This window comes from Phaenicophaeus curvirostris, chromosome 1 (assembly GCF_032191515.1).
Source record: "Phaenicophaeus curvirostris isolate KB17595 chromosome 1, BPBGC_Pcur_1.0, whole genome shotgun sequence".
NCBI lineage: Eukaryota > Metazoa > Chordata > Aves > Cuculiformes > Cuculidae > Phaenicophaeus > Phaenicophaeus curvirostris.
The window spans coordinates 134,628,484-134,654,073 of record NC_091392.1 but is presented as its reverse complement, the minus strand read 5'-3'; the positions used below and the strand labels follow the sequence as shown (position 1 = coordinate 134,654,073).

The 25,590-nt window shown below is 36.4% G+C and overlaps 1 protein-coding gene across 1 annotated transcript in view; it reads right to left on the bottom strand.

The window, feature by feature from the left end:
- PUDP (pseudouridine 5'-phosphatase) overlaps positions 1-25,590 on the bottom strand; it is a 68,396-nt gene that overhangs the window by 27,997 nt on the left and 14,809 nt on the right. Inside the window, exons 2-3 of the mRNA XM_069875410.1 lie at positions 15,690-15,908; positions 3,798-4,027 (exon numbers count right to left, since the gene is read on the bottom strand). Coding sequence (XP_069731511.1) covers positions 3,798-4,027; positions 15,690-15,908 — 449 coding nt within the window. The remainder of the gene's footprint in view (positions 1-3,797; positions 4,028-15,689; positions 15,909-25,590) is intronic.

Genomic DNA, 25,590 nt, shown 5'->3' with positions numbered 1-25,590 from the left:
TTTTTTCCATCATCTAAATAAAATGTATGGAAAAGAACACAATGTTTTAAACACTGTGGCCTGAAATTTCTATAATATTCAAGCACACATTGTTCCTATATATGCAAAACTCCATTTGGTTTTCATATGAGTTGCATTTGTGTATTTGAGAGCAGAATTTGGCATAAATTAAAAAGAAATAAACTACATGTTTGTAAAAGACCAAATTTCTATTACTTAATCTACAGATTCCATTTTGATTACCTGACTGATTTAATTACTTACTCATATGATAATGCACTGTTCCTAGTGTTGGAAGTTCACATGAAACTTCATACATCACAAGACAATAAGACCTAGGCTGAATTCGCTGGGTGTATCTTGTTTGAAATTCCTGTGCTGTGGTTTTATCATTATGCTTATTAAGTTCCTAGTTAACCAACAACTGCAAACCAAAAGATCAACAATTAAGAAATTTGCAGATGGACAACTATGAAATCCGTCAATGATAGTAAAGTAGACAAGATATCCATTTTTATATAGTTTTATAACTGACTACTCCTAGAAGTATACAGAAACAGTTATAGCCTGGTATGCCACTACAGCTAAGTTCTGGATTTAGCCTTCTATGGCTGCACTTCATTTTTCATGTGGAGCAGCAGTGAAGTTTTCAAGCAAATCCCTCAGTGCTCAGTTGCTACTGAGTAGTTTTGGTGTGTATTAGGTTGCTTTAGCAGAATGCTGAAGTGTGAGTCCTCTCCAGGCAGATATCAAGCAATCTCCAATGATTAAGCAGACAAAAAGCTCCAAAACCCCTTATACAGCTCTCAGCCAGGGATCACAGTAAATCTAATAAGAAAACCTTCAAATCACATATATTATAGATGTATGAGCCTAAGCATCAAATACATTGCTCTAATAATCAATTTCCTGAGTCCAATTACTCGCTTACACATACATTGTCTATACCACCTGGTATTTCCCTGCAAACGTGCATGTTACTGATTTGTAGCATAATATTCACACCTGTATTTCTATTAATTCACTGCTTGGAACTAAAAACTGCAGGTGCCATCTCTATACTGCAGTTGGTCATGAATGCTTCAGATAGTTTCGCACGTTATCATTTTGATTTTCTCCTTCATGGGAATTCTGTCTTTGTGCTTAATTCCTACAGCTCAACATTTGCAACAAGTGCAATACAGATGCTACTATTATTTTCAAATATTTTTCCACTGCTAGCACAGCTAACGTTCCTTACTACTGAATACATAAATATATCTACAACATAGTGTCACTGGTTCTTTCATTGTTTGTTTTTTAAAAATGTTTGTGTCCTTTTTAATTATTGCCCCCTTGTGACTAAACTAAGAGCTTTGGGAAAGCTGTTCTTCTGGATATTGCTGTTAGGGTGCTCACATGAAATAACAGTTTAATTTGTCATTAAGACAGCTGATATTGAGTTTCCTTGCCTCTCCTTCAGATAAAATACCAATTACAACCCAGCTTTATATAAATTCACAATACTTCCTGTTCCTTAACTTTAAGAACTATAGAACAGCTTACAGCCACATCTCCACAAAACATCACAGGAACATACCCTTTATTTTTTGTTCTCCAGACATATAGTTAAGCAAAAAAGAATAGTTTTGTATCAAAGCAACATTACACTGTGGTTTAAGCTTGTTTTCAACTCCCCTCTTATCCCCTCCAAAACCTTGAGCTGCTTCCCAATATTTGCTCTCAAGTGAGTATTGACATCTGCAAAAATCACAACTACTTAAATATCACTAAGGTGAGATTTACAGCCTTGCTGCTCAGATTCTTTAACATTTGTAATAGAATCATAGAATAGTTTGGGTTGTAAGGGACCTTAAAGATCATCTAGTTCCAACCCCTGACATCTCACTAGATCAGGCTGCCCAAGGTCCCACCCAACCTGGCCCTGAACATCTCCAGGGATGAGGCATCCACAACTTCCCAGGGCAACCTGTTCCAGTGTCTCACCACTCTCATCATGAAGAAATTCTTCCTTATGTCTAGTCTAAATCTGCCCCTCTCCAGTTTATAGCCATTCTCCCTTGTCCTATCACCACAAGCCTTTATGAGTAGTCCCTCCCCAGCTTTCTTGTAGGTCCCTTTCAGGTACTGGAAGGTTGCTATAAGATCTCCTCGGAGCCTTCTCTTGTCCAGGCTGAACAACCACAACTGTCTCAGCCTGTCCTCCTATGGAAGATGCTCCAGCCCTCGGATCATCTTTGTAACCCTGCTCTGGATCCATTCCAACAGTTCCATATCCTTCTTATGCTGTGGATTCCAGAACTAGACACTACTCCAGATGATGTCTCACAAGAGAGGAATAGAAGGGCAGAATCACCTCCCTCAACCTGCTGGCCGTGCTTCTTTTGATGCAGCCCAAGATACGGTTGCCTTCTGAGCTGCAAGCACACACTGCTGGCTTACATTGAGCTTCTCATCGACCAGCACCCCCAAGTCCTTCTTTGCTAGGGCAGCTCTCAATCACATCATCCCCCATTGTGTATTGAAATTGTGAATTGCCCTGGCCCAGGTGTACGACCTTGCACGTGGCCTTGTGGAACCTCGCGATACACCATGCATACAAGTCCTATGCACACAAGTATCTAATACGCCCATACAATTGCTATCTGCATAAACATGATTGTGTACTTTTGGTATATCTTGTCTTAACACCTTAGTTTCCAACTGAATTTGATGCACGTATACAGAACATCAAGAAAACTTGCAAGAGAAAAACAAACAAATAAATAAAACCAACCAATCAACCAAATCCAATCCAGTTTGTTTAACATTCTTCATAGGATGCCATATTGTGTTAAACTTATTTTACTTTGTATTACCAGGCAACGCAAATACAATTTAGACTCCAAGTGAGAGCTATAAGTATGAAAGGCTGAAGAATCATAGCTAATCATTCCATATGGATTTGTCTAACCTTTTTTTTTCTCAATAATCCTACTGAGAAAACAATGACATTCTAACCCACCTAAAGTTGTTTCTCTAAAAATCAGTATGTAATACATTTTTCTGCAGTGATAAAACTCCGAACTTCAAAACTTACATTCCACACAGGATAAACAAGAAGTTAGAAAAATATTTGAGGGGGAATGGCAATTTAATTTTAAATAAAACCACAGATATTTTTTAACGACCTCTCAATTTATCTTTCAAATACTGTCCATACAGATTTCTATTTCACAATCAAGTCTGGAAAGTTATATATAAGAGAGAAAAACTAAACGCCCCTAAAATTTGAAAAAAGATTTCTCAAACTGATCGTTTTTAAATCAGAAAACAAGAATTATGATCTCAGAGATTTAGAATTCAAAAGGAAATAGATGGTTTAGGAGAAATATATGATCTTCTTACAAAGAAGTATCTTTAATGTTTAGACACTTAAGAGGTAAATCAGCCATGAATGTATGACAAATAAACTGATCTATGTTTAAGTAACTATTTCCAAACTTTGAGTAGTGAAGTTAAGATTGCAGATTTATGCATAGAGCAGAAAATCATTACACTTTCCTATTACTGCACACTACTATGTAGTAAATCAGAGCAATTGGCACAACAAACATTATGCATAGTGGGGGGAAATTATGCTTTCCAACAATCTCCTATTTCAACAGCATAAACAACTTTGAAAACAGAGGTTGTTGATTTTTATAATATTTATATTAAATCTTATCTAAGTATTTATCACATTTAAAAAAAAATATCCCAATATAGCCCAAACAGAATATTCCTAACTTTTCAGTTAATCTGGCCTTTCTTCTTACCTTCTCGGGAGGTGCAGGAGGGTGAAATCTCTTTGCACAAACAAGAAATGCATCAGGCTGTGGCTTGCCATGCTTCACCTCAGGGTCATTTCCCAACACAATATGATGAAAAAGACCAAAGAAATCTTTGTGTCTGGATGTTTTAATCAGAAACATCTCTTCAGCTGAGCTGGTGGCAACAGCTATGGGTATGTTGTGTTTGTGTAAATGACGGATCAGCTTATCAACCCCTGCAAGACAAATACATGAATTTTATTCTTTACCTATATGCAATATATAGGTATAGGTATTAATGTACATACCTACTTACAATATACTTAGAAGTATTTGAAGAATGTTGTTTTACTGAATACCAGTTAGTGTAGAAGAAATTTCTTGCTATATCTGAAATGTTCCTTGTCCACACAAAAATCATGGAACATTCCTCAAGGTACATACCTATCCTGTCATCAAATCATGCTTTTCTCAAAGTATGCCAAAAATGGGCTCAGCATCATTTTATATGTACATCCACCAGAAGTGCATTAAGCAATGTCCTCAGTATTATGTATGTTTACTATTTCAGTGAGAGAAAGTGAGAGAAAAGCACACAGAGAAACATTTTCTTTCAGACACAGAGTTATGTTCCTGGGGGAAAAAAAGAAAAAGAAATATACTCTTTCCACTGAATGCTATATTTTTAATTTCTGAAGCAGGTATTCAACTGGCTTAAATCAGCCCCTAAGAGAGCTCAGTTTCTCTCTTTTGCAATTACTAAAGCAAGTTATACCAGGCAGAGGAAGGGACCTGTCAGTCACAGTTGTTAATACCACAGCTTTTGTATTGGTGCTGTGAACCCAAAGTAATGAACAACTCAAACCTAATGGGTAGAAATCTTAATCCAACCCAGTCTTCTACGGAAGGTTAACAGAGAGAATGGTGAAAACACAGCAGTCTGTGTAAGAGAGAAACGTATTTCATTATTTGCTGCAAGTTTTGAATGTCCTCTGCAGAGGTTTAAATGCTGATTCTCTGCAGCATTCTAAATGCTGTATACCTCTCCATGAGAAAACAATTAGCAGTGTCTACCAGAGAACGAGAGCGGACTTCAGAGTAGACTTTACCAACTCACAGGAGAAAATCCCTTCATACCTGTAAAATCATTTCAGTACTTATTCTTGGCATGAATCCAAACTGTGCTGTACAAAGGATATTACTTTTAGGTAGATAAGCCTCCAGTTTACTTTTGGCTCTTTGAACCAATTATTTGTTTATAATTATTTGAGAATCATAGAGCCACAGAATCATTAGCTTGGAAAAGACCTTTGAGATCATCAATTCCAACCATACCTATCCACTACTAAATGTACATCCCTAAGCAAACAATTATTTGTTTTCATCTTCCAACCACATGAATTCTTATCTTAGTTATAATTACTACTGATAATAAAGTACCTAGATTAGTAAAAAGGTGTGTTACTAACCCACCCATCTAAAATATCACCTGTAGATGTGGCCCTCTGCAGATTTCTTCTCTGTTCTCCAGAATGTAATCAATTAATAACTGACATTTCCAGCTCCATGCCTGTACTTGAAGACAGCCTTTAAACTATAAATACATGCCCTTCTGTGATGTTAGATTTCCAGTTGGACAGCAATAACAGCGTTATTCCTCCTCCAGTGTAGATGCATTGCCCGTTGCCCCCATAAATGGTTACATTAATAACAAGCAAGGACATTTTTTTTTTCCCCAAATGATGCTACTCTGTTATTCCATCGAAATGCGATGCTAAACACAAGTTAACTTTTTACTTTGGATACAGATTATGTCTTCATGGCAAAACGTGAAGTAAGTCTATATTAAATTAATGCAAGTATGGAGATCTTTTAATGTAAAACAGTAGACTAAATGTCTCTTCTGTAAAATAAAATGCATTCATTCAAAGGAATTTATTCTAAATAACCTGCAACATCCAACAATGCAAGTATATGGTGTGTATAGCAATATAAAGAAGTTGTCTAAAGATTACACAAGCAAGAAAACTTTTCCTATCTTACTATGCCCTTACTATGATAGGGTTAGTTTTCTTTAAAGCTGTGCTCTTCAAATAGTTGATTTTCTTCAGTTCCACTGCACCACAGCTTCAGTTCATCTGTCATAGGTATGTTTATTCTATGTTTCTATTGGAGGTAGCCAGACACAGAAAAGCATTGTAGCAGAAAGTTTACTTCTTTGGAGTTCTGTCTTATAATCCCCCAGCACATGTCATGATTTCAGTGTGTAAACGTGTGCGTGTGTGTGTTGACTTTGGCTTCCCTCACTACAAAAGAAATAAAATGCAGCTGTCCTTAGTAGACAGAGAAAGCAAAGATCTTTATTACTCAGTAAATGTACTTGAGTAAAAATACACCATTTAAAAACGATTAGTTGCATATATGTAAATATAGTAAGATAGACCAAAAAAAAAAAAAACATGAGGGGAAAATCAGCTGCATGGGAAAAAAATTGAATTGAATATGGAAAAAAAGCTAGCATAACCTAACAAACTCAAGAGAGTAGCATTTGAAAAATATCTTCCTCCCAGATTTGTTGTTTCTTTGTAAAAGCTATAGATCAAAAAAATCCATTTTCATTTGCATCAATTACCACCAGTATAGCTCTAGACACTTTGCTACCACATCAAATTACTGATATAATTATTTTACTAATTCAGCATATAATTCTTCATTAGGAAGATAATATCTATCTTAGTATCTATCTTGTGCTATTTTTTACAGAAAACGTCAACAGAAGGGGAAGTGGGAAACTGCTTTAAAGATCTGTAAGGAACTTCCCCGGCATGTACTTTGTCATTATATCCCCTATAGCTACACAGATTTTTTTCAATCAAAGGAAGACTCCCATTACATCAAAACTGACCAATTAAATAGTTGTTTGCTATGATGAAGTATGATGAAAATTCCTCTGAAATGGCTAACTTCTAACTTATTTCTAGCTACCATGTAAAGGATTGAGGCCCATCCATCAGAGAGTAGCCTATCTGGTAGGCTTCCTGCAACCATCTCCCACTCCTCCTAATGAAAGCTTAGCCACAAGCAGCAACTTCTATTTTTTTTTTTCCCCTTTAGCATCTTTGACTAAAAAAAAAAAATAAGGAAAGATCAAAGAAATAAGGATCTCTAGTTTTCCAGGATAAAGATACACTCCTAATGTGGTACACCTGCAATAACCTTAAGACAGCAAAACAGAAATTCTTCAAGTAATTAAAAAAATAATCAGGAACAAGTATCTCACATTGCTATGCTTTATTTCCAAATGTATTGTTTCATTTCAGTTAATCAAAAAGGTAAAAACTGTTTCTTTCCTGTATCTCTTTAATTATTAAGTTTCAGAGCAGACACAGAAACTTACTATATTCTAAATATATCATTTAAATACCTGTGACTATTAGAAAGGAAAACAGGTGAAAAGAATTGTAAACTGAGTTTAACAAAGCTGAAAAGAAGAAGGATCAACTTTAAATGTCAGCATCTTTAAAACCCAATTAATTACAAATGTCAATGAAGTTAACAACTTTGGGAAAAGAAAATCAACAAAACCAACAGAAAGGAGCTATTTCTTGAGACTACAGATGTATTTTAAATGAAGAGATCAGCACTTTTGTTCTGAAAGTTGCAGAAATACATATATATATCTTTTCTTTTTTTAAAATGGAAGCATTATTCCTCCATTAGATTGCCAATGTGGTGTTTGTTCTCTTTAGAATCAGCTGGAAACATGGTGACTAATACACTAGATCAACTGACAAACTAAAATTAAGACATATTGAAAAACAAAGCCCTTGGGCTAATTGTTGCATTTTCCTTTTCATTGAGTACTACAAACATGTATGGTAAAAGTTCAGGAAACCAAGTAATGATACGCTAAAATGATCTAATAATAGTCCCTATCTAATTGTTTATATTCTATTACACCGTTGTTTTCTACAATAATTTTGTTTTCAGTTATCACATTTCATAATCAAACGTCATTATTCATTATGAAGTTAAAATTAACAAGACATAACACCCAAGAGCTTATTCAAACTGATGGAAAACAAAGGGAATTTATATTTTCCTTTTAGCTTTATACAAACATGAGCTCTATATCATACAAAATAAAACCAGAATGGTAAACAACATATTAATTTTTGATACATGTTATTTAATATACTTTCACATCTTCGCACCATTCCTTTTCTTGTGTTTGTCCACCACTGAACAGAACATTGTTCTTAACTTTTATGACTTCTGGAACTCCAGATTCAGACCCATTTATTAAGAAATGCCTCCAGACAAATAGGAAGATAATATAAAACTCTTCTATTTTTTACCTAACAGAAGTCTCCAACCAAATTTTTGTTTTACAAAGCATTTATTATTTTTCTCTTTTCCTAAAGTGCAGTTTCTCTGAGCATGTTATAGTAGACTAAAAGAATGCTGTTCAATCTAGAAAAAAAAGTGATACACTGGGCAAACATACGAGATAGGCTTATTCATGCCACCTCAGCACTGAACCATAATTTCAGTCTCCTCTGTTCACCAGCTGAATGATTTCTGGTGTTCATATTTCTGTTGGCAGTCAATTCATTTGAAGGCAAAACTATACCATCCAGGCAGACAATCACACACTACGCTCCAACAGTACCTTAACCTGAAAATCCACTGTTTGATGGTCTTATAAGCATGGACAAAAACTTACAATCTTACGGCTTCATAAATAAAGCTGGCTTGTGTATTGCTGGAACAGAGAGCAGGAACAAGGTTAGACAAATGTCCTAGACAGACTTTTCAAAGGCTCACTGTATTTTCTGATGTCTGTTTCAATCCTAAAAAGATGAATGTAAGCTATGTAAGAAAAAGTCCTTAAAGATGAACGTAAGCTATATGAGAAAAAGTCCTTAAAAATGAACAGTACTCCCCAAGGCCTTCTCTTAAGCAAAAGTATACATTGTAAATAGGACCACAAGAAGTTAGTATCCTAAAATTTACAAGTTAGCTTTTATGAAACTTAAAATCCAAAATTATATAACAAGAGTTTCTATCTGGCTGAGAATGCCTCAAATGAAAAAAAAAAAAAATAGTGGCATTTGCAGTGGTAAATCCTTTCATGAATATCACAGTGTACTCAACTTCTATTGCATCTCTTTAGTCCTTCTTTGTGGGATGCCTTTTTTTAAAGTTGTTACTTGAAAGCCTACAAGTTCTGCTAGGAAGGACATCTAGTACACACATTCTGATTTTTCTCACCCTCGATATCTCACAGGGGTTTCAATTCATCACAAACAATCATAGATAATATTCCTTTATAGTTTCTAACTTACTTAGCTACGGTGTTAACCAATTTAAGAACATTTTAAGCAAAGTGGAACAGAGAGTCATCATATACATTAATACCTTATAGTTATCCAAATAACTGTTGTCCTTATTAAAACAATTACAGTGTTGGACATCTAATAATCAAAGAAATAGGATTACTTTAGTTCAAGACAGTAAATACTGGAAAAAAATAATAAAAAAAAAAGCAAAGCAAACAAACCACCATAAATATAGTACATTACCCATACTAATTAAATGCAAGCATCAAGTAGCCAATGATATCAGGTTATATTTTGGAGTTTCCACATATTCTGCCTGTTCATTTTCAGATCCATGTGAAAGTTCAACCTGAAGTATTAGAAAAAGCTAAAGACTACATGTACAGAAATCATAAAACCTTCAGACAGACTTAAAATGATTATTTAATTTCTTCCTCTTCACAGCTGCTTTTGTGGAAAGCAAAAACATATGACCTCTTAAAAAAATGAAACAGCACATGAGATTATTTTCTATGCCCAAAAGCTTCTCCACAGTTCAGTTAGTTTAATGAAAGATATTACTTCTCTTTTAAAATCTTCTCTCACGCAAGCCTCAAACCATTAGGATTATTAATAGTAACAACATTATTACTATCTACAACTGCTCTGTAACCTTTGACATAGTTTTGGAGACTACAGAAATACTTCAGAAAAAGTGACTTATTTAGGACATTTTACTGATTAAATTGCCTTATCCCCTCCCCAGTGAGTTACTGGTTATTTGATTATCTAGTTAAATTCCTGCGATACTCTTACTTTTTTTGATTTGTATTTCGTAATTGCAATATGCAATTTGCTCTCCAGTTAATTTTAATTGTTGAAAAGATACCCATTCTCCTTACTTCAATAAGCTATACAGGCCACTTTCATTTGACTCTTTAATCATGGGTACTATTAGTCACATTTATTTCATTGTCAATTGTCTGAATTATTTGATAAGAACTGTGCTTCTCTGAAAAATCGTGTGGAGTATTGAAACTTGACTCAAAGTTCTTTTTAACTGGGAACAAAACCCCTGTACTTGATGGGCAAGTAAATCCTTTCTGATGTATACTTAACTGACTGTATATATCCTTGAGTTTTCTTGATTTTTTTTTTTAATCTGAGCTAATTACTCTCTTCCAAAAAAAAAAATTGGTTTTGTTTTCCTTTTTGTATCATGTTTGATCAGTCTGTTAATCTACTACCTCTTTTACTCTGTTCCGTTTTCTCTCCCGGGTTTGTTTCACCTTCCTTGCCATACTTTTGGAGTTCTAGCTGCAGTCTGTGCTAATATAACTATACTTTTTAAGTCTCCTAGCTGAGATACAGCATATTCTGCAGCAGACAGAACATGGCTACAGGCTTTTAAAAAAAATACTGTCTTGATCAACAGACTTTTGCTTTTTGCTTGATCCATAGAGTTTTTTGTACACTGAAATTTTTGTTGGAGGAACTATACTGGTCACCAAGCATTTTCCTCACATAGCTTGTACACAAATTATGAGCCCAAATAAAACTTCACACTCTTTTTGCAGACTTTCAACATTCCCTCTAAGATCTTCATACACGGTTACCACAGTGTTGCTCCACACTTGCCACCCTGTAGATACAGTTAGCTTTCTACTCATACTAACAGCGTGACAACAGAGGACACTGGACCTCTGGGGCACCAAAATCAAGGCTCTTTAGAGACCTGTATTCAAGTCCACTTCATTTTGCTGTAACGATGTGCAAAACAAACTGTCTAAGAGCATCCCATGTGTATTTAGAAGAAAAAATTTGCTGCTAAGAAAAAGACTAAAGCATATTGAAGTGTTCCATGCATTGTTTAAATTAACTGTGTACATGCATTATGCATGTTATGTGTGATTTATGTCCAGTTGTGCACAAATGGAGATCTTAAGGATAAACATAGTCTCTACACAAAAAGACTGCTCTTCTTTTTCAAAATCACTTACAGCTCCTACACTGAATGCAATATCAGACTAAACTTAAAGCTCTTCAAGATTTCAACACTCTCTTTAATCAAAGAAAAGCTAACATTACCACTCAGAGCCTTGTCAAGTTGATTGGATTTCTAGCCACTTCAATGATAATTCTTTAATTTCATAGAAGTGATTCTCTGAACACTAAAAGCACCAAAGAAAGAAAAAACTCAATACTCTCACACAGAACAAGAAACAGCTGTATGCTCACTTAAGTCACAAAATGATTAAAAAATATTCTTGTATGTAGTCTGGTGTGATACAACAGTTGCAAGCTTATCAGCACAGCACTATTCATCATCTACAACTTACTCTCAATCCTCATGTGAAGTCGGCATTGCTGCTATGAGATGACAGTGTGACATAGGTGGGGCTATCCAATGCTTGCTGTAATTGCTATGAATCTGATTAAACTATGGAAACCTAACTCTTAGATCCACCTGTTTCTTTTTTTTTTTCCCTGAGATATAGGAAATACTGTCTGCAATGGTAAGGTATTTTTACCCTGAGCTACAAAAGTGGAGGTGGAAACTAATAGCCTAGCTCCCAGTTTGGAAGGTAACTAGCAAATTCTACTATCTCACTTCATTGCTCCCTAAAAAGTACTGGAAATCCTTCTGGTGGCAGAGATTTCCTGTTCACCAATCTGATAATCTAATTTTAGTCTGGACATACGGACACATGCGTGGCCAAAGAAAAGATATAAGTATTAAATGTTACAGAATCCAAAACCTCTACCAACTGTGTTGCTGACTTTCTGATAATAGCATTTTGGGTTGCATTTTTTGGTTTCACTGGGACTTAATGTAAAGGCCAAATGTTTGAAACCAACCAGACAGACAGCATCATTACAAGTCTGCAGCTAATTGACTGATCTCTAGTGACTCACTCAGCCCAGCATGGACTTACTTACTAGACTTTCCTACCATTAAAACAATAATAGCAAGGAAAAGAAAAGAAAAAATGGTAGGATGCCTGTTTAACTGCTAATGGCGCAACATGAATCAAAGAAACAATAGCCGAGGAAAGTAAACTTTTGGTTGAATGGAACTCTTCAAGAAAAAAAAATACACGACTTCAGTGACTTCAGAGTGAGCTGCCATTGGAAACTGAACTGTTTTTCTTTTTTCTCTTTTTGTGATTTCTGACTGACTTCATTTGGTACTAAAATTGAGCTATGAAATTACCCCTTCATGTCTTTGAGAGATAGTCAACTGCACTTGAACTGGAAAATAGTTTGCACATCACATTCTCTTGGATGAACAGGAGCTACAACAAAGAAATCCCAGTTATCATGAAAACAACCCAGGAACAGAAAACACCTGAAAGGCAAACACAGTCCCTAAGGATCTGTGCTTTATGACAGTAATGAGCTGAAAAACAGAGACTGCTATGAAAGAATGGTATTAATTTCATAACCTTGACATGATTATAGTAACTGTCGGCAGCTGTGTAGCTTGGAGTTAGGTTTTTCCGGCTCTGTATATTTTGGGCTTATGTTATGTAAAAGCACATCTGTACATGTATAGGTACACGTAGATATACATGGTTTTCTTCTGCTCCACTTGTCACTCATTCTTCTGATGATCCACTTCCCTGCAATGTAGTGCTGCATTTGCAGAAACAGAAAGCCTACTATGTTACTCTTACAGATAACAATGTCTGTAGTCTGACAGAAATATTTACAAAAACAGCACAAGTGGCAGCCCTGTCATTTTGTCAGCATTGCCTTGGATTAATTCTTTTCTCCACTGAATCAAAACCACCCTTCCCTAGTATTCTTTCAGAACTATAAAATTATCAAATCCTCAAATAGTTGCCAGAAAATTCCACATTAGAAACTGATATATCGTCTTCTTAGATGAAATCTGTATTTTGACCACAGCCTCATATATTGAAGCTTGTTAGTCAGTTCAGCCATACTGAAATAGTCCAAATTCTATGTTGACCACTAATGTCTTGGAATTCTTGTGCTTTAAGTGGCACGGCATAGACTGTCAGGCAAAGAACTGCTTTGCTAATTACATATTTGTACAACTTCCACACCATCCTAACCATCACAGACCTGCTCATCAATTACTTGATTTGGAAATTAACAGAGGTATCATCGCTGAAACAAGTATGTGCACAGCTCGATCTGTTTCCAGAAAAAAGTGCTGCTTTGTTTTGCAACTTTTTAGACATCATTGGTTGCCTTTTAGCACTGCTCTCCGCTGAACCAAATCTGAATCTTATTTTTCACAAAAGCCATAGAAATTGATTGAAAAATAGAACCTCACCCACTGATTAACTGCCAAAAGATGGCCACAGACTCAGTATGTCAGAGCCATTATAAACCATTAATAAATATGAAAAATAACTTTCACTTCCCTGTATTGACCTGTAACTGCCTGAAAGATCAGTTTAGTCAGAGAACATTGTAAATTCAAAAGGTCAGCACAATCTTACATCTTACAGAACACCTGCATAAAGTCCATTCTTAATTAAAAACATTAAGAGCCTGTAGAATAAATCCACAAGTATTACATTAATAGATATGCTAAAAAGACACAAAAGGACAGAAGGAAGTATCAGATTAAAAATTCTGGTTATAAGATTGAAAAACTGATTAATCCTTAAAGAAACAACTGGAGCCACAGCTTTCTAGATTATTAGCTTACATGATCTAGTTTTCTCAATGGCAATTCAGCTTGTATTTTATATGCTGTTACCATAAATCTACAAAGCACAGATCCCATTACTTCAGTAACCAAGGCTGCCTTTGCTTCCCACAATGGCCAGTAAGCATAAAGTATTTAAGTTTACATCAACTCTGCTTCAGAAAATAGCTTAAAGAAAGTTATTGTATGTATCTAATTGAACTTGAAAAGATAATCGGTTGGACAATCAATTCTGGTGAGGATAAAAATGTTTACTTGCTTGGCCCAGTAATTGTTTTCGTATTTCATCTATAATAGCCCAGCTTCACCAAGCCCAAAATTCATTTTTTGAAGGCAAGAACACAGAACTTCATGTTTCTTTTGGTTAATCTGTTCCACCACCTCTCTGCAACCTCTGTTCAAGGCAGCTCAACCACATTATCGCAATCCTTAGCAGGCACAGAATACCTTTATAACGGCATCTACTATCTGTGCTGTTACACTTCAGGGACTCTTCTCTGTGCCTCCTAACACGCCATCCAGTCTGTTAATCCTGAATTTTCTAAGCCCAGACGAGCTCTTTTTCCCCTTTGTCTTGCAAAAGATATAGCTGCAGTTAATTCCAGAAGTTTGACATGAAAAATTAAAAACATATCCTTCCATCTTTCTATTTTTCTTTGAGAGTTTAACTAGGCTTACAGCTTTTGTTGGATCTATAAGTGAGAAAGATGCAATTTTAAAAATCTTGCACATAAAAGACATCAGAGAGATAACTAAATAAGATGGCTGCACAAAATAGTCAAGTTCTCAGGCTGCCTAAAAAATTACACCTTTTATTTTTTTATGCTACTTATTTATTCTTAACATCTCACATATTTTTAACTGTCATCTTATTAATGCATTATGAAACTAGGTATAAAAACGCATCTAAAAATTAAAACATCATTAACACACTGCAAAGACTGACAGAACAAGCAAGCATATATTCAAAGAGAAAAAAAATTATAACAGTTGGACTTCTTATAATGACATGCAGCTATTTCACTTCTAATACTTTCTGGTTTTATTCTTCCCCCTTCTCCTTCTTTTTTTAATTTTTTTTTTTTATGAATTATTGATATTTGCTCCAGGAAGTTTAAAACTGTACAAAAAGCTAAGAACAATCATTGGTTTAGGTATTGCTTGTCTGGCATGGCTGAAGATTTTTCTCTAAGCATTCTAGATGTAAAGGTAATGGAATATAAAAATATGAGTTCACACCAAAGATAAGATTAATTCTCTTCCTTATTTTGAGGCACCTGGTTTATGCTACTCTTTCAAGCTTTCTGCACAACCATTGATAAAAGACATGTATCTTCAGAAGGTGATTAAGCTAACCTGCCTTAGGATTACCTGAGAAATCCTCCCTCTGCACTGACACACAGCTGGCTCACATGCCATGCCCAAGTTTCAATGTTCAGGTTAGGCAAGATGAATCCCAGCTGAAAGAACACATGGGCTCATATATTTGCCTGCACATTTATGCTTAACAAAGTCAAACTATGCTCATGGCCAGAGAAAACCAACTTGCTGTGTTACATAGCTGCCAACAACAATTAAAAGGAATGCCTGGTTTACAAAACAGAATTCATGAAAATCTACCTAGTCTTTTTTTCTTCTTTTAAAACATATAGAAAAAAAAGCTGTTCTCCAAGGAAACAAGAAATAAAGTTTTCAGTACCCTTTAACAGGTAAAACATCTTTTTAATTGGTAAATAACAGGCAAATTTGAGTAAAACATGCCAAAACAACAGTTATGAAGCTCAATCTCTAAGAGAAACTGTTTTGTGGAAGGCAGATAAAAAACCTTCTAACTTGGTTAGCATTTAAGTAATTCCATAAACAATTTATAAATACTGAAAAGAAACATACCTGGCATCAATTCAGAAGTAGGGAATAACTTCTCCTGATTCAATTTACTTTCATGTAATAGCTCTTCTTTGGTTATCGGAAGATCTAGAACATCTCTAATAATCTGTGCCGCTTCCAGAGCTTTTTTACCCATTACCAAGGATTTCACATCCCAGGTATAGGCCTTTCCATAACGCCCACAGATCTCTTCATACACTACTGTATAGAGACGCTCAGTATCTGCCAAAAGAAAAATAATAATAAAAGATTAAAACCATGTACAGACAGTGGAGCAGCCAGCCTTACAAGGAGAACCACAGAAATGGTCACCGAGGAGCCAGTGGGGATATCAAAGATAAAACTGCCTCCCTTTACTTGCAGAGAGGAAGCCAGACTTCTAAGATCACCTCAGAGGTAACTACGTTTTTCAAGCAATCACGTCTGTGTTAAGAAAAGGTTACTGAGGGTCACAGCAAAGAACTATACAGAGCTGATCGTTCATCATCTTTCTTTACTATACAATTTAGCAAGCAGTTTCTTAGTTAAAATACTCTATTATTTGCATAAAAAGAGAGGAAAGGAAGGAAATCTGTTATTGGGGATGTCATTACATATTCCATGTAAATGGAAAAAAAAAGAAAAAACCCCGATTTAATCAATTATTGAAGAGTGTCTTTGAAAGGAAGCTTCAGAGTGCCTTCAAAGACATCACAGTCATAAAAGTGCTGCCGGCACCTCTGCATTTACGTGTGATTACTCAAGCAGAACTTACCCTTTTTTATTTTCAGAGGGTTTTGGGCAAAAGTAAACTTCAGGCTGAATTTTGCCAGTGAAACTATCAGCTTCCATGTAAAAAGTATTTATAGTTTTTACTATTTCTTTTCTTTTTTAATACAAACAAACAATTGTTCCTGTCTTTCCCCCCAGACAAATCTTTGAAAAAGAAGGTCAATAACATTTAATTCAACACCAAAAAGGGAAGAACAGTCCTTTCAGCTTTTGGCTTCATTTCAGCAAAGATCCTGAGCAGTGGCTTTTCTACCAGTCTGTTTATCTTTTAAAGTCGTAGCCTTTTAAATGCCAGCTACTGCCGTTATCCATGCTTTAATTTCCTTTTCATGCATGTCTTTGCCTTCTGTATCTCTAAAGGTATGTTTATTATTATCAATTTAGCAACAAAAGGCAAAAGCAAGGAAAGAAAGTAGTTGTTCTTATGAGATTTATTAAGAGAAATTAGAGACTTCATTTATCAGTATGTCCTTTGCCATGGAAAAATATTTTTTATAGACATAATAAAATTGTGAAATTATTCATGTGCATATTGCCTCACTTTCTGAATATATAAATACGTGACAGAGTTTGAACTTTAAATTTTAACATAGATACTATGAAGAACACAGACTGAAGAAGGAAGAACAGAGCCCATGACTGTAGCACATGCAAAGATCTTCCCTGCAGTCTGACAAATGCTTGGCATGTAGCCATGAGAACCTGCTTGTCCTGAGATCAGCGAATTATTCCAATCGGAAATGACAAACATCTCCTATCATCGCACCTATGATCATGTGAACACAGAGCAGTTCAGAAGACGGCTTTGCTGCCTGCAGGAGTGCTCTTCTCCATGTTCCCCTTCAGTAACTAGAAGGGGCATTGAGCCAAAAGATCAGCTAAAGACCCAACATACTTGTCTGAACTGCTTAACAGGGCAGTAAATGGTTCACAAAAACCTTTTAGCTTAAAAAATGCAATGCTTCTGAGACAACAACACTTAGAGAAAAAGTCAAGAGTAATCCTGTACACCCATAAAAAACACAGGAAAGGTATCATAATAATGTTTTGAATCAACAGAAACATAAACATATGGCTTTTAAAAACTGTTAAGCTGGCTAGCACCAGGGTGAGGGGGTAAAAAAAAAGCAACAAAAAAAAAAATCCCTCAGTTTGCTTGATACTGCCAGGTAGTACTCTCTTTGAGCTGAGAAGATGAGTTAAGAATACAGTGCTTACAATTTGAGTTCTCTCCTTTTTCCTGATGTACCGATTTTTCTTCTGTATCTCAGACCCCCCAGGTGAAGAACGTAACATTCTTACCCAAAGTTCAAAATTGAAACTGATATTAAGTAGTACATAGCAAACTAAGCAGAAATAAAACAAAACAGGGAATCAAAAAGTATAATTGTCGAACATGAAAATTTTTCTATAGGTGTCTATGATAAGTACATTTCAATCTATTCGAAAGTGAAACACTCAACTGTAGAGCTCAAATTGCTCAATTTAATAGCCTCATGCATTTCAAATATCACACATCGGACTTGTGAACAAAATTTTCTGTTTTCTTCTTAAATGAATGCTTAATAGTGTCCAGATTGCAGACTTAAAAATACTCCGTTATACAATGTTGTAGCTGCCAACTGAAGAGCACTCATGAACAAGTTTGTTATCCCCTTCCTGTTTTGTTAGAATTTAAGTTTTGTCAACACTGAGGAAAAAACTTCGACAAAACTAAAAACAACAAACCGAACCCAAAACTGGTCAACACACCACAACTGATCACTGCCTACATTTAATTTAAAAGCAAGATAGTCTCACGTATCAGCCCAATATTTCATAGAATCATAGAATCACCAGATTGGAAAAGACCTCTTGGATCATCAAGTCCAACCAACATTTAAAGCAGCGTAAGTGCTTAAAGAAGCAGAATGTCAGAAAGCTCTCTTTCCTTCTCTTCATTAATTATCTGTTAAAAGAACTGGCTTACAAAACCTCCAACTTTTCTTTCTAAAGGATAATTTTTACTCTGCCTGAAGTCATAGCATTTGGACCTTGGACATCAACTTACTTGCAATGAAAATTATTATCATCTCAAGATTCATGACCTCTTCTAAGATTCTATGCATTTGTAATTCTTGAGAAACAACAAGATTTTAATTGTCAAGATTGGATGATAAAAGCATGGACATGGACATTTTATTTGCTTGAATAAACATGTTTCACTAAAGAACACGAATAAAAACTGAAATCTGGGGAAGAAAAAATACACACACGAGCACACGCACACACTGTAAAATTAGAATCTGAGGAGACCTCTGCTGAACAAGCTGCTCTTCCTACATACATGTGTAACGCATAAGAACACACGTTCCTTTTGATTGAAGACAGGAAAATCTGTATGTCCCCAAGTGTAAGTAAATACTAAATAACAATACAATTACAAGATTTCTTATTCCTGTTGAAATGGAGAAATATCAAAAAAAGTGTTTAACAAATATGAGGTAGGCTTTTTTTCTATTCTAAGAAGAAATAAACATGGAACATGACTGATCAGAGTTTAATTGTAGCAAAGAATCATAATTTCAAACTACTATAAAACTGCAATACAATAAAAAAATTAAATCTAATGCACATGAATATAACACATCAATGAAATAAAACAAGCAGGAGGAATTAGAAATTCAATTCAAATACCTAATTGTAGGCAGCTACTGTTATCTCAGACACTCTGGTAGGTCCAAGGCATCCATGCACAGTTGACATTAAAAAAACTAATGTGGGTGAGACTCAAACCTTTCTGCATAAGCAGCCAGATGCCTTACAGCATCCCAAGTGGTAATAAACATATACATTTAAGTAAATTAATCCAGCCTCAGTTGCTAGCTCCCATCAGGAATATAAGCTGAGAACACAGCATGATGCATGTGGCAATGGCCTGTTCTAAGAGTGGGAAGGAAAAGTAAGACTTCTTAGCTCCAGCAGTTTACAGTAAATGCATAACGTCAGCTTCACTCTCCTCTGCCTTTTAAAACATTCTTCATCTTTCTAGCTTTTGTCCCTTGATATAGCTTTTACATGTACATTATCAGCATGACATACTGTCCATCCACTTGCGACATTTCACTGGGAATGAGTGATATTCATTCCCTAGCCACATATCATCATCTAGCCATTTTTATAGCAAACCTTCTTCTATATAAAAAGCACAGTCAGCTCCACTGGTGCCATTTACAGTGTGTAAAAGTCAGTCACAATAAATACAAATAAAGTGACAAGAATGACAGAGGCACTGGATGACTCAATTTGTGATCTGGCACAAAAATACGCTGACACATATTCAGAAAAAAAACACAGGCCACTTGGCATCAGACCACAGCGCATAACTGGAGTGTATGATCTGCTCAAATCACTGTCAAGTGAGAAACAGAACTGCAGATCTACCTAAGTTAGGGATACAGCAAGCACCAATGCAGTATCTAAAACTCAGCTTTATCAACCACTTACGTAGACGAGAAGCAGCTTAAGATAGAAGATTATGACTTCATGAATGAATGTGGAACTTGGTATTTTCAGAAGGGTATACACCTTCTGAATTTATTAAAATTATGTTATTATCATTTTAAAATAATAGCTAGTTCATCAAGGAGATGAGGTTAGTAGGCATGAAAGCTGACCCTTGCCATAGCTCAACATAACCTTTGGTTCTGAGCTCTTCATTTGAATAACCCATCCCATCTTTTTGTCAAGCTTCCCAGATGAAATAACCTGTGTTTTATACTTCTGGTAGGAGTCTAAATAGAATTTTAGTAGTGTACATTCAATATATTCCAGTAAGTCAAAATCAGATCCTGGACACATACACACTGCAAGATCTATTTTTTTTTTTTTTTTTTTCAGGAGAGAGAGAGAAATGATTAAAGGGAAGAATTTTAAATCAATCAATAGGTTTCTTGTTTCCACACCCATGAGACATATTCCTGCCCATAAGCAAAATCATGAATTCACTGTTCCCTTTCTTCTCTGTCCAGCATACAAAACACATGGCTGATCAGCTCACTGACTAGTTGTGTCAAGTCCGTGACAATCAGGAGCACAACACTCAGCACTGCAGGAAATCCAGGGAAAGGATGTCTCTCCCTAAGGCTCTGTGCTCTAGTGTCCTGTCATCAAGCCTGCCACTCTAGTAGCCCCCTCCCCACAGGCAGTACATGCATTTAGCTTGTTTGACTACACAAGTGAACTAATTCCTGAAATATCCATATAACTGAGGATATGAATATCAAACAGTAGTACATTATATTTCCGAATGGTATGTGGACTATTATAGAGTTTAGGAAACATCACTGGCAAGATAAAACCCACATAATTATCCACAAATTTGCAAGGTCATCTTGGTGGTCTTGGTAAGCAGGAAAAGAGAAAAGAGTGAAAAACCAACGGCCTTTGAGCATCAAACTTAGAATGGGACAAGGTACGACCTCCAACCTCAAACAATAATTCAAGGTATTACTACACAGTTTATCATTTACAGCTCCATCTCAAAAAAGTTAAGAAGAAATAATACATTATGACAAACTACTGAAACATAAAAATATAACAGCATTTCTCACAGTATTCTGCTTGAGAAACTGTCAGCCTCCGGCCTGGACAGGCGCACACTCTCCTGGGTGGAAAACTGGTTGGATGGCCGGGCCCAGAGAGTGGTGGGAAATGGTGTGAAATCCAGCTGGAGGCCAGCGACAAGTGGGGTTCCCCAGGGCTCAGTGCTGGGTCCAGCCCTGTTCAATGTCTTTATCAATGACCTGGATGAAGGCATCGAGTGCACCCTTAGCAAGTTTGCGGACGACACTAAGCTGGGTGGAAGTGTCGATCTGCTGGAGGGTAGGGAGGCTCTGCAAAGGGATCTGGACAGGCTGGACCGCTGGGCTGAGTCCAATGGCATGAGGTTTAACATGGTTAAATGCCGGGTCCTGCACTTGGGTCACAACAACCCTATGCAGTGCTACAGACTAGGAGAAGTCTGTCTAGAAAGCTGCCTGGAGGAGAGGGACCTGGGGGTGTTGGTTGACAGCCGACTGAATATGAGCCAGCAGTGTGCCCAGGTGGCCAAGAAGGCCAATGGCATCTTGGCTTGTATCAGAAACGATGTGACCAGCAGGTCCAGGGAGGTTATTCTACCTCTGTACTCGGCACTGGTGAGACCGCTGCTCGAATACTGTGTTCAGTTCTGGGCCCCTCACCACAAGAAGGATGTTGAGGCTCTGGAGCGAGTCCAGAGAAGAGCAACAAAGCTGGTGAGGGGGCTGGAGAGCAGGTCTTATGAGGAGCAGCTGAGAGAGCTGGGGTTGTTTAGCCTGGAGAAGAGGAGGCTGAGCTTGTGGAGAGGAGGGTGCTGGCCTCTTCTCCCAAGTGACAGGGGACAGGACAAGAGGGAATGGCCTCAAGCTCCGCCAGGGGAGGTTTAGGCTGGACATTAGGAAAAAATTTTTCACAGAGAGGGTCATTGGGTACTGGAACAGGCTACCCAGGGAGGTGGTTGAGTCACCTTCCCTGGAGGTGTTTAAGGCACGGGTGGATGAGGTGCTGAGGGATATGGTTTAGTGTTTGATAGGAATGGTTGGACTCGATGATCCGGTGGGTCTCTTCCAACCTGGTTATTCTATGATTCTATGATTATAAAAACTGGTCACTGAGAGCGCAATAGATTACGCCTCTGAATCAAGCATGGTGCCTACGTCATTCCCCATTCTGTTTCTATGCTTACCATTCCTCTCAGTAGGAATCTGAGACTTTCCCCTTAAGATATCATCAGTCAAACAAGACAGACAAAACCAGTATAAGCAATGCAAAAGATTAGCAACTATACAACTGTCACTATAGCAGGTCTGAAATTGCAAAAATTAGTTTAAAGCACCCAGATCCACTGAAGAATGAGAGCTGAAGGTTTCTGAGTTAGCAAAACACTCAGAAAAAAAAGAAAGGAGAATTTGAAGATTTTTTTTTTAATAAGCAATCTTTAATAGACAACTATCTTGCAATTTGTGGCAAAGGTCAGGCTTGCAGTTCCCTCCCGATATCCTTCCATTCACACTTTCACTACTAGGAAAGCCAGTTTAAAAATGCACAACTATGGTTATCCCGCTGGCTATGAGGAGAAAAAACCCCAGCCCTTAAAGAGTTGACCTCAAAATCACTTACAGCAGCTTACCAAAAGTGGGAATGAGGAAGGCAGGCAACAGAAATTACTTTTTGCACAACAGCTTAAATGTTACAGCACTAGTCAAGAAAATCATAGAATCATAGAGTGGTGTGGGTTGTAAGGGACCTTAAAGATCATCTAGTTCCCTTAGAGCCTGAGACTATTCCTCTGACATACTATGAGATTTTTCTTATGCTATTAAGTTATATACATATACCTAGACATACAGACAATTTAAATGCTTGTTTATATATATATACCGGAAATAAATGTATTTTTATATATATATGTTTATCTATATATAGTGAGTGTATATATAGTATTTTAAAGGGGAAAGCTGTCTTTTAAAGAACAAAACTCCAGTAAGTACTACCTAGTGAATACAAATCAATCTGGAGTCTGTTGACTTAAGGGCTCACTAAAGGGACGTAATTTCAAACCACTTAGCAAGGAGGGCCTTCTGAAGAGATGAGGTAAAGGAACGTTCTATTCTTTGCTGTAGTATTTGCCTCATTCCTTCCAAATGAGCTTCCTTATGAAGAAAATGAAATCTAAGTTTATCGCCTTACAGATACAATTGCTTCAGTCACTGTCAGAGGAGGAAAATAAGCATTGCTTTTATGCATGCTCAAGCAAAATACTTCAGCCATCCCTAGATTTCAAGGCACACGGTACTCATGTACCTAACCAGGCAGGCTGAACCTAAACACAGTCTGGCCCATCAAACCAGTCACAGGAAATACTGCTGCAGTATTCCTGTACCTTTCGACTGATTTACTCTCATAACTAGTACCATTTAAGTTCACCTTATTGTTACTGGAAGTTAAAGGAACGTAAAGCCTCTATTAAAATAAATAGCAAACACCAAAAAATGGCTCCTTCAAAATCATAATCTAGTTACAAAGAACATGTTATTCAGTAAACCATGTTATGTGATTGATAAACCAAAACTTCCAAAGATAAAAAAAATACTGTAATTGCCAAACATTAAAATTACTGCTTCAAATCTAATTGAGTAACAATTTGTAAATCATTATATTTTTGATCAGCACTTAGAAAAAATTCACTGGAATGATCCATTATTTATTTTATTAGGGAGTAGTTAGAAGTCTGTTCTGGAAATTTAATTTTTGCCAATCTATTTCTTTTTTTTCCTGTTGCACTAGAGTATTAATATAAGTACACTCCACGATGCACAAATATGGTACATGGTGATTGCTTCACTAAGTCCAGAGTAACACACTGCTGCTGGCTACCTCATTCAGAGTTCTGTCAGTCTGTTTGCCCATCTCTGATATGAGACATCCTACTGTGAATTCAAGTTAGTGCTAACAGGCTTAAAAAGAACGTAAGTTTGGTGACCAAAAAATAATAGCTGTATAGAACTGTTCCCAAATGAGTATCACATATTTGTCCCTCCGGGCTTATATTACTGGGACAACTCTTCAGCGGCAGCTACAGAGGAAGCCAATTTCTCATTTTATATGCAAAGAAATATTTTATATGGGGAGCGGAAGAAGCTTCTGAACAAATTCAGAAGGCTTTTAGTTTACATCAATACAGCAGACATGTCTTAATGCTATCTTATACACACATATGCACCTTATCCTTCTTTTTAATGCCACAGACAAGTAAAAGAAACAGTTCAAGAATAAACTATGCAAACACTCTTCTGATGTGGAGCTGTAAACAAACACTCTATCACCAATAAAAAATAGCACATGAAAAAGTAATGAGAAGTCTGTATTTCAATACCAGAACATGAGGGAACCCAACTTTGAGATAGCAGGCAATATAGCTAGCAGTGTTCAAGGCCAGGCTGGATGGAGCCTTAGGAGGCCTTGTCTAGTGGAAGGTGTCCCTGCCCATGACAGGAGTGTTGGAACTAGATGATCTTTAAGGTCCCTTCCAACACAAACAATTCTATAACAAGGCAACGGCATTATAAAAGGACTGTTTTCATCCAGAGAAGCAATTACTAGCTCTGGGAAGAACAGCTTATAGCATGTTTACAAGGAACTTAGCCTTTCTCCAAGAAGGTATTTCTTCTTCTCGATATGTTGCTGACAACACATGGCAGCAGTTCACTGACTTGAAGAGCGCAAAAAAAGGTTTAAAAAGTTGTTTTGAAATAAGATGTTCCAAGACACTTGGATCTACATAAGGCAGATGAAACCCAAAGGGTTATTATGTTATCAAAGTTAGCAGAAGAACAAGCAAATATATCTTCTTTACTAAGATCTACTTTCTCTGGGAAATGTTATAAGAAACAAATTCCCTGGACAGATACGCCAAAGCTGTTCTGTTTAACCAACAGCCAAAACCACCAAAACCAGAAAAAGACAATATTCAAGAGAAGGGGGAAAAAAAGAGTTAAAAACTTTATTTCTCCCTAAGCTCACCCCCCCCCCCCAAAAAAAACAAGTGAGAAAAAAAAATCTCTTCATACACAACAGTTCTCTTCTAATACCAATTTCTTTATTCTCAGAAAGCTTTTGCTTGCCCAGGAGACTACACATATATTACGACTTAGGCAAGCTGTGAATTCAAATTGTTTAACTTTCAGTGTTACTTGTTTCTAAATCACTTTCTGTAATAGCATCCAAAAAGTCAGTTTCCTAAACAGTGGAAACATTTCAAAAGACAGAGTGACTTTAATAGAAAAGAAAAACATTATTTTTCTAGTAAGGCCTTTGACAGTGTTCTAAACTTAATTGCAGCTATTTGTCAAACATACTACCACAAAGGAAGTGTAAAGAACTACAGATTAATAAAGTCAATCTCTTCTGTCCACTAAAGAGTGCCTGAAACTTTTGAAGTAAATCTGCTGATGAAGTAATTTCTCTGTGGTGTTAACGCTAAGAGGAGAAAATCAAACATCATAAATTCACTTGATTTTCCAAGAGAGAGGACATTTCATCATGGCTGACCGCCTAAAGACAAGAGGAAAGT